Consider the following 19,676-nt stretch of genomic DNA (forward strand, 5'->3'; position numbering starts at 1 on the left):
GCTGGCCAAGCCCCCCAGCGGGGACCCTCACCCTATGAGGATGTGGCCAGGCTGGGTGAGGGGCTGATGGCTGTTTGCAGGCTGGCCAAGCCCCCCAGCGGGGACCCTCACCCTATGAGGGTGTGGCCATCCTGGGTGAGGGGCTGATGGCTGTTTGCATGCTGGCTATGGCCCCCAGCCACCCAAGCTCCCAGTGGAGGCTGGCTGGAAGCAGGTATCTGGGATTTATTTATCTTCTTGAAACTTTGTTGCCTTGAGTGGAGGCCACAGCCGGCCAGGGCAGGCAGGAAGCTTGGCTTCCTCCATCACCGGGGAAACCAAGTCTCCTGCTTGCTCCAGCTCCGTGGCTGCTGGCCGCCATCTTGGTTGGGTTAATTTGCATATAGTTGCTCTGATTGGCTGGTGGGCGTGACTTGGGGCATAGCAGAGGTGCAGTCAGTTTGCATGTTTCTCTTTTATTAGATTAGATATATGATTGCTTTTTGGAGAGAGGGGAAGAGAGAAACATCGATCGATTGCCCATTGCCCCCCCCCCCCCAATACCATCCCCTGTACACACCTGACCTGACTGAGAACAGAACCCTTGAAACCTTTAGGTGCTCAGGACGACCACTGGCAAAGGAGGGACCCCCAACCCTGTGGTCACTGGGGCCAAAGTGCCCCGAGGAGACCAGAGGTGAACAGGCATCCAGTGAGATAAAACAGGGCCCAGACCAAGGTCATGAGCAGAACAGAGAAGGATCCTCTACTGCAGCGGTTCTCAACCTGTGGGTCGCGACCCCTTTGGGGGTCGAACGACCCTTTCACAGGGGTTGCCTAAGACCATCGGAAAACACATATATAATTACATATTGTTTTTGTGATTAATCACTATGCTTTAATTATGTTCAATTTGTAACAATGAAATTGGGGGTCACCGCAACATGAGGCACTGTATTAAAGGGTGGCGGCATGAGGAAGGTTGAGAACCACTGCTCTACTGCAATGCATGAAGGGAAAGACATGAAACGGTGCCTCCAAAATTCGGGAGGGAAATTTTAAAGCTACCGTGAAATGTGAAGGTGGAAAAAGACAGTCAGATATCCAAGGTCTCAGAAATTTTCATCCCACCGTCCCTTTCTCTGGAAAGTCCTGGTGGGTATTTTGTTCAAAACAACAGGAAAAAGAAAGAAGAGGAAAATCTGGCGTATGGGAAATAGCAGTCCCCACAGGACAGAGAGGGGACTCCGCAGGATGGAGGAGAAGGAAGCAGTGACTCCACAGGGCGATCCACAGGTCAGAGGACCCCAGGCAGGGCAGCCCCTTCAGCTTGGGGTGTCCCAAGTCAGCCATCCTCTGGGCTGCCACCACACAGGTTCTCAGCGAGCTGGCTCACTCCTGTCTGTACCTGCCTTGTCCTGGCTGTGCTGATGGTCTCCTGTCCCTGCCCCCTGCCCCTGCTGGCCCATGACTGGAGCTGGGGTTGGTTGTGGGGAGACCGAGGAGGGGAAATAGTAGCCATACCCCATCATGCCTGCTGACCACCCTGGGGCCCCCTGGCAGTGGCAATCCTCCCCCCTGACCGCCCTGAGGTGATCTGAAAACTTGAGGATCCAGGGACATTTTCCAGTCATCTTCACCTTGCCCTATACACCTGGCTGTACAGGCTCCCATCTTCACAGTATTTGCATGGAAATAGTGGTTGATAAAATAATAAGGATTTTACTTAAAAGTAGGTAGTCATGTGCAGCATAATGACTTTCAGTCACCAACAGACCACATATTTGATGGTGGTCCCCTAAGATACAATGGAGCTGAAAATCTCCTCTCGCCCAGTGATGTCATAGCCATGGTAACTTGTAGCACAAGGCTTATGTGTGTGTGCTGATGCTGGCTGACCTGGTCCCCCCCTTCTGGAGCACTGACCTGGTCCCCTCCCTCCCAGATGCTGCCTGACCTGGTACCTCCCTCCCAGATGCTGGCTGGCCTGGTCACGTTCCTCCTGGAGCACTGACCTGGTCACCTACCTTCTGGAGCACTGACCTGGTGACCTACCTTCTAGAGCACTGACCTGGTCCCCTCCCTTCTGGAGCACTGATTTGGTCACCTCCCTCCCAGATGCTGGCTGACCTGGTCCCCCCCTTCTGGAGCACTGACCTGGTCCCCTCCCTCCCAGATGCTGGCTAGCCTGGTCCCCTCCCTCCCAGATGCTGGCTGACCTGGTCCCCCCCTTCTGGAGCACTGACCTGGTCCCCTCCCTCCCAGATGCTGGCTAGCCTGGTCCCCTCCCTCCCAGATGCTGGCTGACCTGGTCCCCTCCCTCCCAGATGTTGGCTGACCTGGTCCCCTCCCTCCCAGATGCTGGCTGGCCTGGTCCCTTCCTTCCCCAATGCTGGCTGACCTGCTCACGTTCCTCTTGGAGTGCCCTCAGTTCCCGCAGACTCTCCAGCTCCTGGAGACACCTGTTGGAGGTGAGGACCAGCCTGTGCACCTCTTCGTCCACTTGGTTGTACAGTCGGGAGGCAGCTTCAATGCTGTCTCTGGAAGAGAAGGCAGCTGTCTGGGGTCGCGTCCTGATCACTGGTTTGTTCACAGGCCGTCCCCTTAGGAACACGCTGTTGGTGATAACCTACTTAAAACACACAACTGCACTCTTCTTATGTCCTTCCCGTCTGACAAATGGAAGGCCCAGATATGGGGCCCAGGCCTGAGCAGGAACTTAAATGTACCTATAAGTGGTGACACCTGCTGGCCACATCCATGCAGGCACCTCCAAGGTGGGATGAAATGTGGGTGGGTGGACACAGCACCCCAGGATGGAGGAAGCACTTGGTCAGGACTCTGAATCCCACTGTAATGAGTTTTGTCTTCTACTCGAGCATTCCAAGGACTCAGCTAGTTTTCCTTGGAGTCCTTGAATGAGACACGCTCTGGTCCAGTTAAGCCTGTCTGTCAGAGGAATGGAGGTCTGGGCCCCTTGGACGCTGCCTATCACAGAGAGGGCTTCCCCTGTGGGGCAGAATGCTGTGCTTCACCCCAACGTGCCCCAGCGTTGACACTCACTGGCTGTCTTCACTGGCCCCTTGCTCTTTCCTCCTTAGCCGTGCCAGCACAGTACCACCTTCCAGGCGGAGGGTGACCAGCAGTGCATCTTCCAGGACTCGTTTCATTATGGCCTTGTGCTCACTGATTAACTCTGTGACCTCCTGCGGGGGTGGGAAGAAATGTGCATAAAAACCCCCTCCTCCAGGCAGTCCTCCCAGGTCTAATGTTGGGTAGGAATTAGATGTGACCAATCAAGCTGAGAGCACAGCAGGGTGGTCACACCCACCACTCAGTCCTAGCAGGAGGGTGGATAGCAGATTCCAGAATCCTCACCCAGGGGAGGGAAGTCTGAGACTGAGACTCATGGGCAGGGCCAGAGGGAAACTGAAACTCAGCATAGGAGAACCTGGTGTCTGGAGGTGCGCACACCCTGGGCACCCATGAGGTGTCTCCTGGTTGTTGTGGTCCCTCTGGCCAGCCCTTCTCTATATTGTGTTTGAATTGCTTGCTCCCAGCAGCACTCACTCATGCCTTGCTGGCACAGCATCAAACGTGGCGGTGCTGTTTCTCTTTTTGGCAGGGTGGGGTTTTTGGTCATAAGCGGGGAGGAAGTGGTCCTTTGGATGTTGTTTGCTAACCAAAAGGGATCTACAAAGCCAAAGGGTTTGAGAATCTCTGCTATGGATGGTGGTGAAACCAAATATTAACTTTCAAGTTTTGACTAAACTTCTGTTTCTACCCGTCAAATAAAATAAAATACCAAGGACCTACCTGAGCCGTGCTGAGGGTCCTGTGGGTGCTCAGGGAGCTGACTAAATTTTGTAAGAAAGCAATGGCGTCCTGGCAGTTTGTGACAAAGGTCTCCAGTTTCTATTGTGGTTTGAGAGGAAGAGACAAAAGCACAGTCTGTCAGACACTGAAGCAAGCAACTGTGACTTCCTACATTTAAACTGACCTCAGGTAGTAAGCCTGTCCTGGTGTCACCCAGAGACCTCTGGCTGTCTCAGAAGCTGGGAGCAGCACCCTCCCCGTCCAGGGCTGGATTTTCGCGGCATTCTTAAGCCCGTGCAGCATGGTCGTTAGAAACAGACTACAAATGGCACCTGTGAAAGGTGCGAGGCCAGGGGTGTCGATGCCTTTTCAGATTTGAGTAAAAACATCCATTAGGTGAAGTTCCCTGGTGACTGTGGCGCACGCAGCTGCTGTGAGCTGCTCCTTACCTGGCGGAAGCAGATCCAGTCACTGTGGCTGTAGGGAAAGGAGCCCTCGAGGTCTGCGGTCAGCTGGGAGCTGTCGACAAACTTGTGCAGGGCCTTCAGGGAGCCCACCACCTCACACTGCCAGGAGAGGGAAACACCGCTGGATGGCTCCTTCCTGGGAGAACTGCTGTTGATGGGTTCCGCTATGCTGCCTGGCTGGTGGCGTTAATGGACTGTGTGTGGTTGGATACAGGAATGAAGGGAAGAAGAAGTGAAAGGAGAGGGTAGCAAAGAGAAATGAAGGAGAAGTCCCCTTTAAGAAAAGACAAAAAAAGGCGGGGGACTGGGAAGGAAGCAAGGGCAAGATGATAAGGGGGGAAGGGAAAAGGCAGGAAAAGGAAAGGAAACGTGAGGAAGAAAGTGAGGATGTGCTGTTTCTGGCAGACAGAGTTGACCCTTCACAGACAAAACCACACACGCTGGACAAAGTGCAATGGCAACCGTTTGAAAGCTCTGAAGGGGGAACAAAGCCGGGCTTATTGTGAGCAACGGAAAGTGGATGAAGGAACCAGCACGGAGGGAGCATCCCGTTTTTACGGCTTTGGCGGGAAAGCAGGCTGCTAACGGTGAGACTGGAGTGGCTAAAGCTCTGATAGAAAATTGGCATCTTTCTGGCCCAAAGAACCAGAGGATAGATGGGGTGGAACGTGAAAAGCAATTCTCACAAGGGAGAAAGTGGGGGAAGGGAGCTCCGGAAGTCTGTAAACTGACCCTGAACCATGTGTACACGGGGAGGACTTTGAGCAACTGAAGGCAAAATCTGAACTGAACCTATGCAAGGGATGGTTTTCAGTTTGAGTCTAACCAAGTCAAATTCACGCTACAATAGCACTGTGTGGAGGTTTATAACAGCATCTAGAGTCTCTATAAAAGAATGTTCACAATGTCTAGAATACCATCCAAAATTACTTGACACACGAAGAATCAGGAAAATGTGACTCATTCTCAAAGGAAAAGATAATCAACAAAGGCCAACACTGAGAAGACCCAGATGTTGAAATTACTAGACAAGCACTTTAAAGCAACTATTATAGCTATGCTCAAAGATGTAAAGGAAAAACACTTGCAATTAATGAGAGGATAGGAAATCTCAGCAGAGATTATATTTAAAAACCCACTGGAAATTTCATAGCTGAAAAACACAATATTTGAATTTAAAAATTCACTAGATGGGATTAATAGCTGACTGGAGATGAGAATATGGAGTCAGTGACCTTTAAGATAGATCAGTGGGAACAATCTGATCTGAAGAAGAGAGAGAAAAAACATTTAAAAAAAGACATTCTCAGAGACCTATGAGATGGCATCAGTGTGTGTAACTGAAATCCTAGAAAGAGAGGATTGCCCCAAATAAGCAGAAAAAAAACATTTCAAGAAATAATGACTGAAAACTTTCTAAATTTGGTGATAGACATAAAATTTCAGTCATACCTAACAGGATGAATATGATGAAAACCATACCCAGTCACATTATAGTCAATTTGCTGAAGAAAAAAAGAGAGAAAATCTTGAAAGTAGCCAGAGGAAAATGACATTTCTAATAGATGAACAGTTACCTGAATTACCACGAACTTTTCATCAGCAAATAGGAAGGCCAGAAAAAAAACAGAATAACATCTTTAAAGTGCTAGATAAACAAACAAACAAACAAACAAACAGAAAAACTACTGTGCAGCCAAAAGTCCATATCTAGTGAAAATACCCTTCAAGAAAGAAAGCAGAGAAGTTTTTAAATAAAAGAGAAAGAAGCAAGAAAGAAAAGGAAAGAAAACAACTGAGGTGGAGAAGCAGATCCGATTTTCAAAAGTTCTGATGTTTATGCTCTGCTCGGCTCCAGCAAGAACTGAAGGGCCAGAGACAGGTCTCCAGGCTCCTTTGTGGCTGAGACCAGAACTTACATAAATTCTTTCAAATGTTTTATCTCATCTGGGTGCCTTACTATTTAATCTTATGCATCACTCAAAGTCAGATCTAATGCTGAGGGTCTAAAACCATTACCTGAATTGCTGCATCCTTGTCAGGCCTGAATGCTGAATCTTTATCCACCAACAGCAAAATACTATGAATTATGGGTGGAGATATGTTCTGAAATAAGTAAAAAAATATTAATTAGCTTTCTAATTTTTAACTTCATTGAGTTGATAGAATTGTCCAATTTTGATTGTGCTACTTCCACTTTGATATTTTGCCAAAATATCTAGAATGCCTTTGCTCTAAGTGTAAATTAGTTGCCCTTATGAATTATTTAATGTATTCAGGTTTATTGGTTGTAATTTACATATAATAAAGTTCACCCTTTTTAGTGTACAGTTCTCTGAGTTTTGACATAACTTACAGTCATGTAACCACCACCACTATGAAGATAAGGCACAGGTTAGCATCCCCCAAATTTCTTCACACTCCTTTGCAGTCAAGCTCCTTGGCCCCTGGATACCACTGCTCTGTTTTCTGTCTCAATAAATCTACCTTTCCAAGTTGTCAGATAACTGGGATCACACAAGTATTGGTTTCTTTCCCTTAGCATAGTGCACTTGAAATTCATCCATGTCGTGAACATCAGCAGTTCATCCCTTTTCATTGTTGAGTAGTATTCCACTGCACGAAGGTACAACCGTTTGTTGTTCCATTTACCAGTTGCAGGACATTGGGTTGTTTCTAGCTTTTGGCAATCATAAGTAAAGGCACAATACACACTGTGTGAACGTAAGTTTTTATTTCTCTTGGGGAAGTAGGTAGCAGATTGCTAAGTCCTATGACAAGTTGTGTTGGACTTCTGAAGAAACGGCCCATTGTTTTCCAGAGGGGCTGGACCATTCTGCATTCCCACCAGCAATACCAAGCCTTTGTTCTTGTCAAGTTTTGCTGTTGTGGTATGTGTATTACTCATTTTGGTTTTAAGTTGTGGTTCTCCAATGACTAGTGATGTTGAATATATTTTCATATGCTTATTTGCTATTCGTACATACTCTTTGGTGAAGTGTGTTCAAATCTTTTGCCCATATTTTATTGGGTTGTTTGTTTTTTTTGAGTTTTGAGGCTTTATATATCCTGGGTACACGAATATCAGATATGTGTTTGCAAACGCTTTTTCACAGTCCATAGTTTGTATTTTCATTTTAGTAACAGTGTCTTTTGAGAAATTTTTAACTTTTGATGAAGTCCAATGTATCCTTTTTTCCTTTTATGGATTATGTTATTGGGGTCAGAGGTAAGAAATTTTTGCGTAAACCAAGGTCATGAAAATGATCATGACCTTGTGTGACCTTCTGGTGGTTTTGTAGTTTTAGATTTTATATGTAGGTCTATGACCCATTTGTCGTTAATTTTTATATGAGGTATATGTTGAGGATTTTTTTCCCTTTTCTTTTGCATACAGATGTCCAATTGTACTAATCCTATCTTATTTTTTGATGTGTTTATGACTTTAATCAAACCTCCTTGGTTTCTGTTTGCTATTATATTGAGGCCAGATTATTTAGCAATAAAGCACTTTTTATTAGTGCTTCTTCATTCATATTCTCTGAAGCTTTACTTTTTCAAAGTTTCTTGTAGTGTGATAAACAGGTTTTAGGTAATTTCTTATGTTGAAATGAACTTACTGGATGGGCCTCAGAACTAACTGATATTTGTATTAATTTCATCTGATATACTTCTACTTTTGTTAAGTGGCTTCTTATGGAGGATATTTTATAAATATTTATTGAATAAATAAACCATAGAAAGCCCAAAGAAAAAAATCATTCTTGCTTTCTCATTATAGAGCCATATTCTATTTCTCTCACTTAATTTAGTTAAACTTTTTGATTTATCATGCATCCAAAACAGTTTTGCAGAGTGTTTTATATTTCTCATATACTCCTATTTGTTCTATTGCAAACAAATTAATATTAATTCTCAAACAAATGAGAACAGAATCAATGCTTGATAACAATTACCCCAATTAGTGTTTAGTAGTTATGTGTTGTGTGTGTGAGGGATAGCAAATTCTTAGGATTTTCTTCCACCAAGGGAAAAAAAATCATTACTTCCTTTTAAAATGGGATATTTTTTATGGTATTTGAACTTTAATAATTTAATAATTTGAAGTATAGTTACTTGAGGGGCTACCTGTAGACAAGGGTGAGTGTGGGGGGCTGGTCCCCATGAGGAGGAGACAGGCCAGGACCCTCCAGAGGGGCTTCTGTGGGTGGGGCTGTGAGCAGCTGTCTGCTTTGGCCTTGGGGGTTCATCAAGGCTTCCACTGGGGCACTAGCATTGGAGTGTCTGAAACCCAGGTGGGTCACGGGTATACCCAGCCAGGACTTCCTGTGTGGCACATGGGTCTGGTAGCTCTCACAGCTCTTTCATGATTATAAAGCTTTTCCCAACAAGCTACATGAAGCAAATAAAAGGATTTCTAGGAATTTGCTCAAAACTTCTGGTTACATTTTTCAAAATATTTGATCAATGGTGACATTTTAGTTTGGTTTTGGAGGCAAAACAAAATTGCTTTACTCCTAAGTTGCTATTTATATGGATGGTGACCTGATGTTACTACCTGAGGCATTCAACCACTAACTTTAGGGAAATGCATTTCTGAGTTATTAACACATGTTGTCTTATTGTCCAGTTGAATCACAACCAACCAGGAAGTTCATATTAACAATCTTTTAGCAAAATCGAAGGACTCAGAGGACATCTTAGGGTCATCAACATTTCCATGACATCTTCAAACAGAACTTCCTTCAAAATCTTTCTGGAAAGCAATCATCTATCTATTTTCTTAAAAAACTTTACTTGGCAATTTCTCAGTCGTTACTGTTATATAAAATTGCGTGTAATTACGCAAGGCCAGAATCTCTAAGGAATTTTCCCAGTCTTGAGCAGAATATGAACACAAAACTGGATGACATCCTGGTTTCTCACTTTTGAGCCCAACAGCTGGTTGACAGCAGGGGATATGAGCAAACAGATTGTGTGCTTCTGAAATGTCTCATGGAAACTGAATTTTGGCACGTCAAACCTGTGGCTGTGTCAGAGGAGGTAACTCAGGCTTTACAGGAATGCAATGTGAACCTTTTTTGCAGAAAGCTAAGACTGAGCACGTACATTGCTCTGAAATGCAGACGTCACCCATCAGGTTTGCTCTGAGACCCTTTCACAAGTGCTTGTTTCCCCTCCCAGAATCTGTTCACTGGCTTTTCTTCCTGGGTCAGGCCAGGAGCAGCACCACCGCCTAGATGCCTGGACCAGGGATGTCCCTGCTCCTGCTAACCTGTCCATCCCGCTGCCTGGCCTCAGCTCCGGGTCTCGTGTCTCCAGCCTGGAGGTTTCCATCATCTCCCCAGGTCTCTCCGGCCTGCCTCACTGGCCCCAACACTTACACTCAGACATCTCCCAACCTCTGTCCCCGAGTCCTTCCTGAGAAGAACTTGCACGTGGCATCACTAAACTTAAGAAACTGGGTGAGAACAGCGGCCGGTTCTGTCTCTGCACCTTTAGCAGAGACAGAACACAGGACACTGGTTTTGGCTCAGGGAGTAGCTAGGGCAGCTGGAGAAGATTCCAGGAGCCTCTGACACCCCAGTCCCCAGCACAGTGCTTGACACACAAGGGGCCCTGTGTACTAGTACATACGTCTGAGGGAAGCTGATGTTCTTTGGTTCCTGTCTAGCCCTGGGTACCTGGAATAAGCCAGCGGTGCCTTTATCCCCATTTCAGGGACTCCCCAATCCTCTTTGGATTTTATTCATAAACCAGAATCCAGGGTGAGGTCTTTGTGGGGGGGACCGTGAACCTGCTGGACAACCTCCTTGAACCAGTCCCAGAGGCACCCAAGGTCCAGGGCCCTCATCCTCACAGCAAGTGGCAGCCACCCCTCCAGGCCTCCATCCTGTCTGGTCTGTACTCTGAGGTAGCAGATGTTGGATACAGACATGCTAAGAAAGGAAGGGGTCGTTACCATTCCAGCTGAGACAGATCATGACACCACGAGGCCTGCACAGGCTGAGCCTGCTGGTTCTGCTGTTAAGGTCTGCAGCGAGGACCAGGGGGCGGGCAGGACACTCCTTCCAAGAGGGCTCTGTGCCCACGGCCCACCTAGCCCTGAGACACTCGGGCACTGAGGATGGGAGTGACCCCAACTCACCTGCAGAGCTGCCAGGGCCTGGGAGAGGGCAGGGACGGCCGGACTCTTGCGTGTGTCCACCAGGATGACCAGCCCCAGGTCCCGCACCTCCTTCCTGGAGAGAGGAAGACAGATGGTGTTAACCATGCAGGTTAAATCTCTTCCCAGAAGTGTTTCTCCATCTCTCAATGAGATGTCCTCACCCAGATCCTCCCGTCTTTAGAACTCAGAAGTCTTGACTTTACACACATCACCCTCTGCCTCCTGAGGAATCAAGCTGCTCATCGGTTGGAAGCAGGCAACAGGCCTCATGTCCATCAGCATCTCCAGGCCAGGGGAGCTGCTGAAGTCTCAGAACTGTCTTCCCACCACTGCTCCGCTTCTCCTCCCACTGCACGTTGAGGTCAGCATGCTCTTCTGGCCCAGGGGACCTGCTCCCTTTGCACTGTCTCTGGTCCTCACGCTCCTGCCTCGCTCGGTGCCACCAGAAAGTGGCCATCTGCCCTGGGGCTGTGTGTGCTCTTCCTTCTATCTGGAAAGCCGTCCTCTTCTTGTCTGCACTCACCCTCCTCCAGGACACAGCACGTGGGGCAGCCTCCTCCCTTGCTGGGGATGCAGCTCCTTCCCAGTACCGTGGACTTGTCTTATGCCGGGAGCTGCGGTAAACTGGGTTCCCGTGTGTGTTTCCTTGAAGGCAGGAGCCATATTCTATTCTCTTTTGTATTTCCAGGTAAGTGTGGATGGATGGATGGATGGATTCCTTCACTGCATAGGTCGGATGAATGACAACCAACATTCTTCCTAATTTTAAGATTTTTGTGTATCTAAGAGTCTGATGGTGGTGCATTTATAAGGCACACCCACTGCACAAATGCTCCTTGTCACACACCTGCAGTAACAAGATACTGCTGGGCGCTTTTCCTAATAATGTTGACATCTCAGGTACCTCATTCAGAGAGCTGAAGGCGGGTGTCACGTCCCACGATGGTGAGTGAGTGGATTTCAGCTTCTCAAGGTGTAGTATTCTACCGAGATGCTAACAAAATTACAACGCTTGTAGGGAAAGAACCAGCCAAACCAGGGGCCCCAGAACGAGTTTGTCCTGGTGCTTTAGGAATGATCCTTAACAGAGGCTTTCTCCCAGAGCATCGTGGGCTGGTGAGGACGCCTTCTCTGATGAGGAGACGCGGGCTGCCTGAATTTGCAGTGGCAAGGCAGAAAAAGCAGAGGGCTCAATTCCTGGTTCAAGTCCTGGCCCTGCTGACCCCATACGCACTCTCAGCCTCAACTCACAGATGCTTCCTTACAAATGGAGAACCCAGCACCGCTAGCCAGCTTTGCAAAGCGCACAGCTCTCCACTGCGGCTCCCACTAAAGAAGCTTCTGTTAACAGAAAGCATTGTTATCTGAAGGCTTTGGCGGTGTTTACCTGAAGCTTACAAGGAATAAACTAAGGTGAGAGGGAAACTATTCTCTTTTTCAGTGTAGTTTCAATATATATTGAAATCTGTGCTGAAGGACAAATTTGAAATCCCAGTCTCCCCCAAAGGCAGCGAAACTAGTGCCCTGCAGATAACGGGGAACCTGCTCTGTGCAGGGAGGGTCAGGGAGAATATTTTAATTCTTTTTTCTACCTTAATGTTCCCGCACTGATCCTACCTATGCTGTTTCAGAAGCAATTAAAATAGAAAGCGACACACCGCAAAGAACATGAGATCACAGGTGGTGATGCACCCTGGGATGTGCCCACATGAGCTCACATCATGTGATGGGATAGCGTGCCATGGAACAGGTTCTCATATCACATGGCCGTGTGCCACATAACATGTGCCCCACAAGCTCACATGTGTATCACATGACATGTTCTCATATGTGATCACATCGCATGATGTATGCTATGTGACTGCCGTGATGTGATGTGGTGGAAGACGATACTCTGGATTCAGTCCAGGTACTTCAGGGAGATTATTTCTAAGCCTCGAACGGGCCTCTGAGGCAGCTGTCACCATCCTGTTTTATGCTCAGCCAGGATTTGGAGACGGGCCGGTGCCCTTATGACTGAGCCCATCCTCCTCTGGGGGGTGCTTCCACCCAGCATCCCGGGGGACTCTTGGTCTGGCAGCTGTGAGGACTATCCAAAGTGTGTCGGCATCTGATGAAATCGGGAGGTGGGGGGGGGGGGCTAAATAACGCACTTGAACCATCCTGGACTCCAGCTCCCCTGTCTCTGTCCTTGGTCCACGGACAGACCCGAAATCATCGCCCCGGAGAAGGCCTCAAACATGCTGCTTTCCAGGCAGACCTGCTCCACACCGTGACCTTCCCAAGGACCCAGGAGGCCTGGTCCTCTGCGAGTTCTGTCAGGAGGGCGCGTCTCTCTTGAGGAGCTGGCACACTTCTTTCTGGCCTTTGCCATTGCCCACTGAACATAATGCTCCATTAGCACAAGTCAGTCTTTCCTCCTTCCTAGTACCAGGATCTACTCATTTGAATGATTTCTTCACCCGTTTATTCTAAATATCATCTTCATATCAGTTGATATCTTTATCCAAGGCCACTTCAAGATGTTTTAGAAAGAGGTGGAGTATAAAACATGTAAATAAGGAATGCTGAACAATGCAGAGCGACAGAGAATTCAGGGCTTGAGTGTGTGGCAGAGCCTCAGTTCAGAGGGCAGAGGTCAGGGTGTGCAGAAGGGACTATGTGTGGGGGAGGAAAGGGGAAAATGGAAGATGGGGTGGGGCAGAGAGCAGCTAGACAGCAGGAGACTGAGGGGCAGGTGGGAGTGTGCTATCCAGGTCACAGGGTCCCGGAGGCGACAGACCAAAACCCTTGCATGAGGACGCACACTTGCACGGGTTTATCCCCAATGGGGTCTGAAAGGTGGAAACCTGGGTTTATCCCCAAAGGGGTCTGAAAGGTGGAAACCTGGCTCAGTCCCACCTGGGGATGCCATGGAGGTACTTCAGCAGGAGGGTCAGCTCGGCACTGGACATGTGTTGGCTGGACCAGAGTGGGCCTCTTGTGCAGACCTGCACTACTGCTCTCCCCTGACGGTCTCGGGTCCCTGCAGGAATAGAGGGCATTGTGAAAGGGGGCAGCCCCAGTGGGGCACACATGGCTTCAGGATTGAAAAATCGTGAGCTCGGGTCTGCAAACTGTTATTGACTTAGATGTGAGATCGGCCAGGAGAGGAGAGCCTGGCCTCCACCTGGGCAGGTGAAGACCATGTGCACCTGAGAGAGCGATGGCCACTGTTATCATCTGGGTGTTCGTGTTCCCCCACATTCACATGCTCTAACGCTGAAGCCTGATTTGATGGTGCTAGGAAGTGGGCCTTTAGGATGTGCTTCCATGAGGAGGGTGGGGCCCTCGTGAGTGGGATTAGTGCTCTTATATGAGATCCCACAAGGCTCCCTTGCCCCTCCCACCATGTAAGGATAGAGTGAAAAGGCGCCAGCCATGAACCAGGAAGAGGTCCCACACCAGAACCTGATGTTGGCACCTTGATCTTTAACTTTCAGCCTCCAGACTTTGTGAAATAAATTTCTGTTTTTATAAGCTACCCAGTCTGTGGCATTTGTTATAGCAGCCCAAACAGAGTAAGACAGCCGTGCTCACCTGGGAGGGTGACGGCCCCAGACTGCAGCAGCTCCAAGTTGATCTCCAGCACCTGCCTGGGTACCTGGCTGGGCAGGTCTCCTGTGCTGGGGGGCTGTCCCTCATCCTCGGAACACAGCAGCTCAGCAAGCAGGTCAGGAGACCTGCGGGGGTCGTGTCCTCGGGAGCTGCAGTCACCTGTGGGGACACCGGCTGGACAACAGAAAGAGACCTGGTCACAGATGAAGAATTGCTCTGGTTTAAAGGTAGATGCTCAGCTTGCTACAAACGTGAGGATAAAAACGTGAGTGGCAACAGTGGGTTTCCATGAGAACTTTCCCCATTTCTGGTGGAACCGCAGGCGTGCCACACCATCTGGGACAGGTGTGCTCCTGAGAAGCGGGGCATAAACAAACACGTGCAGTGAAATATTTCCGTTCCACCGGGAGTGCTCACTGCCTGAAGACCTCAGGGAGGAACATTTTATGCTGGATGGTGTCATACTCATTTATTTTGTAATAGAGGCTTTGCTTTCCTGTCCCTAAGCCTCGTCCATAACTTCCTTCAGTGCTAACATCATGTAACTGCACAGCTTTCTCACTAGAGCTGGGCCTGAGAAGTCCACAGCATTCCTTTGTACATACAGCGTTTTAACAAAGCTTTATTGAGATATATTTTACATATCATAAAATCCATCCACTTCACGTGTATACAATTCAGAGACACGTTACCAAGTCTGCAACCATCACCATAAATCAGTTTTAGAACATTTTTGTCCCTTGAAAAACACCCATTTATGATAAACCTCCTCTCCCACTGCAGCTCCAGGCCCCCTCCTGTCTACCTTCTGTCTGTAAATCTACCTGTTCTGGACCCTTCATATCAATGGACCCAAACACGATGTGGTCTCTTACCTGGCTGCTCAGTCAGCAGAATTGTTTGTGAGGTTCACCCATGGTGTTGCCTGTGCCAGAGCCTCATTCTTTCCCGTGTGGGTCTCACTCCACCGCCTGATGGACCAGTTTTGTCTATCCCTCCACTAGCTGATCGATTCCAATCGCACAGTGTCCTTGAGAGTGAATTTTTCATGTATGCTCATATGTTCTAGGACACATCACTGGCCAAGGGCAAGACCAATTCTGCAGCGAACCCAAGCTTTCTCAGATGGACAAGGGGAGCAGACATCACATTCATGTGAGCCTTTTCTCATCAGACATCATCCTAGTTGAGATGGTCATTTGTGTAAGCTTGTCCTGCATTCAGCCTGCCCCACAGTGGGAGGAGAGGTCTGAGGTAGGGGCTATAATATTAAAATGGCCAGGAATGAAAGCAGTACCCACATGTGGCTAATGAGAAACAGTTGTTCAGTTACCACTGGTTGTATAACAATGAATGATCTGAGTATAATATTCTTAAAATAAATTCTGAAATGCTACATTTATAGTTTTGAAATTATATTAATTTTATGTTTAAAGAGGAGACAAAGTAAAGTCTCAGGAGCTGAAGCAAACCAGAGCAGAGGAGGAGCAAGCTGGAGCAGGGGAGGAGCAAGCCAGAGGAGGGGAGAAGCAAGCTGGAACAGGGGAGAAACAGGCTGGAACAGAGGAGGAACAAGTCAGAGCAGAGGAGGAGCAAGCTGGAGCAGGGGAGAAGCAGGCTGGAACAGAGGAGGAGCAAGCCACAGCAGAGGAGGAAGCCAGAGCAGAGGAGGAGCAAGCTGGAGCAGGGGAGAAGCAGGCTGGAACAGAGGAGGAGCAAGCCACAGCAGAGGAGGAAGCCAGAGCAGAGGAGGAGCAAGCTGGAGCAGGGGAGAAGCAGGCTGGAACAGAGGAGGAGCAAGCCACAGCAGAGGAGGAAGCCAGAGCAGAGGAGGAGCAAGCCAAAGCAGGGGAGGAGCAGGCTGGAACAGAGGAGGGGCAGGCTGGAACAGAGGAGAAGCAGGCTGGAACGAGGAGGAGCAAGCCAGAGCAGAGAAGGAGCAAGCTGGAACAGGGGAGGAGCAGGCTGTGCCTGTGGCTACAGAAGAGTGAATGTGCTAAACGTCACTTGTTTAACTGAGGCGTCAGCAAGGGGTTCCAGCTGAGGCACTTTCCCATATTAATGAACACGTGGTGTCTGGGACCACACCACAGACTTGACTCCAGGGACAGCAGGGTGCGAAGGGGAAGCAGGTACCAATGGTCCACTGGTCACTGGTTGGGTAATGAATGGTCCTGGCCCTCTGACCAGATCTTTGGTACCACTGCCCACCTCCTCATGGGTAGAAGCAGCCTCCACTTATTCTGTGTCTTCCTTCCTTCCTGGATGTTGGACACCACACAGGTGGGTTCTGCTTCATCAGTGAGGAGGGAGAGGAAGTGGAGTAAGTAGGGAAGGGGCACTGTCTCCAGGCAGTAAACTCCGAGGTCAGGTCCCCCAGATAGCCCTAGTGTTACCTCACAGGGAGTCTGGATAGTGAGTAGACGACACCCACAGGCCTGAGAGAAATGATTATACTTGAGAATTCAACATTTCTGATCATGAGATCTTGAATCTTCTTAGATGAGCTACTCGACACCCAGGGAGCCAACTGGCCCCATCTCTGCTCGGCAGTGCTGGGTTGTTTAAACTAAACCTGCCGCCTTCGTCACTGTGTGATATCATCTGTTTGTCGTCGAATGTCTGTGACCCTCGCGACAACACTGTCAGTGACGCTGTGCCCGGATGTCCACAGAAGCATCTGCACAGCCAGCATTTCTCCGAGGGGAGAAATTTACGTGATTACGTTTTACGTGGACACTTGGGGTGAAAACATACGCTCTGTCTCCTATTGCGGCTCTGCTGCGGACATGAGTTTTCATAGTGTCACCCAGTGTGTGTGGGGAAATGTGTGTGTTTTCTGTCCAATATGAATGGGAAAGGAAATGGACAATAAAGGACAGGCTAGGACCTAGAAACAAAGGTCAGGGAGTTACTGCTTCATTTTAATTTAATTTTAATCGAATTGCAGAGAGGCAATAGAGTGTTTTCTGTGTCAGCCCTAAGTAAATAATTGTACTCTAAAACTCTGTAGTAAGCTAGTGTGTGTGCCATGCTATCCGAATCCTGTCAGAATTCCCGGCAGGAGCACACAGCCTAATTTCTGGAGAGGCCCTGTACGGGTGTGGCAGACAGTCCCACCCAGCACTGTGAGGACCCCAAAAGCCCTCGATGCAAACAAGATCGGAGCCCCCACACTGGGCCAGCTGGGAGGCCAGGTGAGGAGACCAGCGAGGGGCCCTTACACCCATTACTGTATTTATTGTATGGGGCCGCTAGCGCTAAACCTGCTGAGGCCTACGGCATGTTTATATTTTTTGCTTCTTTCCAAAGTCATTGTTTTTGTTCTTCACAGAACATCATACAAAGAACGAAAGAAAGAAAGAAAGAAAGAAAATAGCTGAAATATTTGACTTAGAAATATGTTGCCATTCTTTCCTTATCTTTCTTTATGTGCCTCACTCACTCCTCTATATAATTATTTTCCCTCCAGAGCCTAAGGAAAAGTACTCTAGGAATGGATGCTCAGAAACTTACTGAGGGCCTTCAAGTGAGTGTAATGAAGGAGCATAAAGTCATCGACCCGGTGCCATTAAAAAATGAACATTACGCCTGATTTACCTACGCGAACAAGTATTAATACAATGTTGGGGTGTATGGTGACCACAAAAGGATGTGTCACTCCCAGAACCTGTGAATGTGACTGTATTTGGAAGAGGGTTTTTGCAGATGTGAATCCATAAAGTTTAGGGTGGGTCCTAAATCCAACGACAAGTGTCCTCATAAGAGAAAGGAGAGAGTCGTTTGAGGCATGGACAGACGGACAGGGAGAAGAGCCAGGCGTGCGCCCACAAGCCAGGAATGCCTGGACCCCCAGCAGCGGAAAAAGCAGAAAGGACCCTCACTTAGAGCCTGTGGCTCTGTGAAGCCAGACTTCTGGCCTCCAGACTGTGAAGGGATGAATTTCTTTATCTTAAGACAGCATATTTATGGTACTTGGTGTAGCAGCCACAGGAAAGGAACACCTGTGAGCATTATTTTCAACAGTCAATATGGATATGCAGACAGGCTTCTTTCTACTCAGCCAAGTGACCAAACTAAATGAGACAGGGTGCCGAGGGGAGGGGAGGAAATGAGGGAGAAAGGGGACAGTGGGGGAGGGGAGAAGAGCGTTTACCTTCCTCCTTGGTGCAGCCAGAGGGGTGGCTGCAGCCCAAGTCTCTGGTCCCCACAGCTTGTCCTCCTAGGTGACCTCCGGGTCCGGCGCTGGCCGCATGGGGGACATCACCTCGGAAGCTCTTGAGGGATCGGTCCCAGGACTGAGACCTCCTGGGAAGGGTCCTCCCAGCGGCCCTGGGACAGCTCTGTCGTCTCCGGATCCCCTGGCGTTCTCCCTGGGGGCCGGGGGTTTCTTTCTGGGGCTGGCTGGACCCTGGCGCGGCCCTCTTGCTCCGGGTGCTGCAGGCATCATCCACGAGGGACTCCTCGGAGCTGGAGCCCAGGGGCATGGGGTTCTGCAGGGCCTCCATGTAGGAATTCCTGAACCAGCGTCTGGCCTCCACAGCGGCAGGAGCCCCAGGCGGCCGCCTGCTGGAGCTCAGGCTGCCTGCGTCCTTGGGGGAGGTGAGAGCCTGGGGGCCATCCTTCTTATCCACAGGGTCCGGTCTCCCTCCTGGTCCTTCAGGGCTTGCACGGGGCTCCCACGGGCTGACATCAGAGCTCCTGGGCAGGGTCCCAGGGCTTTTGCACTCAGCTCTTTTCAGGGAAGGAAGGTGGCTGGGCTGGTCACTGTCCTTGTGCCCCCTGCAGTGAGGCAGGGTCGGAGTGTTGCTGGTCATGGCTGGCGCCGGGGCCAGGGCCTCGGAGGCACTGCTGGGTGGCCGCTCAGGCCCGGGATGGCTGGGGCAGTGGGGCAGGACTCTTCCGCTGATGGGTACAAACACAGGGACTGTGACGTTGCTCCATGGGGTGCGGTAGACAGCAGAGCCTGAGGTCAGCAAGCAGTTTTTCAAGAGGACACTGTTGCGTTCCCTGTTCACCCGGTCCAGGAACTCTCCTGTGAAGACACAGCCATACATGGCCTCAGGCACAGCAACTTCCTCTGAGCCTCGTCCCAGCCGAGAGAGGCATTTTAAGACCAGCCTGGCTGACTGCTTCCCCACCGATGTGACCTGCAGGTAGAAGTCCCCGGGCCTGAGCCTGACTCCGCGCAGGGACGCCAGCTGCACCACCACCTTCCCGTGGATGCACAGTGGCCAGCCTTCGTGGAAGAAGATGAGGCCTGTGTACCTGGCCTGGGACAAGAAGGGGAGGGAGATTAGCGGCTGGCATGGAACCTGTCAGGACCCCTGGTGTCCATGCAGCAGGGAGAGTGACCAGTGCCCCCCTTGTACCCCAGAACCCCAAATAAATCATCAGGGCTGAAAACAGGGGGGTTCTTTTCGATTCAGTGAAGTCAGTCAAAACCTCACTTTTACAGCGCCTTCTGGGAGGCTGGGGGAGGTGGGCAACAGGACAGGAGGAAGGAAGCCACCCAAGCACAGTCTCATGCAGCCGAGCCCAGGGGACCCTGCAGGAAGTGACTCCTAGGGTGGTCCCACTTGGACTTCCACACCCTCGCTCCCCAACCCCCACCCTCTGTCTAAACTCCAGAGGCTTCTGGGTGCCCC

General features: G+C 49.5%; 1 protein-coding gene across 7 annotated transcripts in view; it reads right to left on the reverse strand.

Annotated features, from left to right (window-relative positions):
* PLEKHG4B (pleckstrin homology domain containing, family G (with RhoGef domain) member 4B) overlaps nt 1-19,295 on the reverse strand; it is a 42,020-nt gene extending 22,725 nt beyond the window's left edge. For 6 of the 7 annotated variants that reach the window (XM_014548677.1, XM_014548690.1, XM_014548669.1 and 3 more), the window contains exons 1-9: nt 18,185-19,159; nt 14,011-14,202; nt 13,333-13,456; nt 10,411-10,504; nt 6,282-6,368; nt 4,245-4,361; nt 3,796-3,894; nt 3,043-3,185; nt 2,381-2,519 (exon numbers count right to left, since the gene is read on the reverse strand). In XM_014548677.1, the coding sequence (XP_014404163.1) occupies nt 2,381-2,519; nt 3,043-3,185; nt 3,796-3,894; nt 4,245-4,361; nt 6,282-6,368; nt 10,411-10,504; nt 13,333-13,456; nt 14,011-14,202; nt 18,185-19,085 (1,896 nt within the window). In that variant the 5' untranslated portion in view covers nt 19,086-19,159. The other variant, XM_014548693.1, reaches the window with a different exon arrangement.
* Nucleotides 19,296-19,676: the final 381 nt, after the last annotated feature.

This window comes from Myotis brandtii, unplaced genomic scaffold, assembly GCF_000412655.1.
Source record: "Myotis brandtii unplaced genomic scaffold, ASM41265v1 scaffold115, whole genome shotgun sequence".
Taxonomy (NCBI): Eukaryota; Metazoa; Chordata; class Mammalia; order Chiroptera; family Vespertilionidae; genus Myotis; species Myotis brandtii.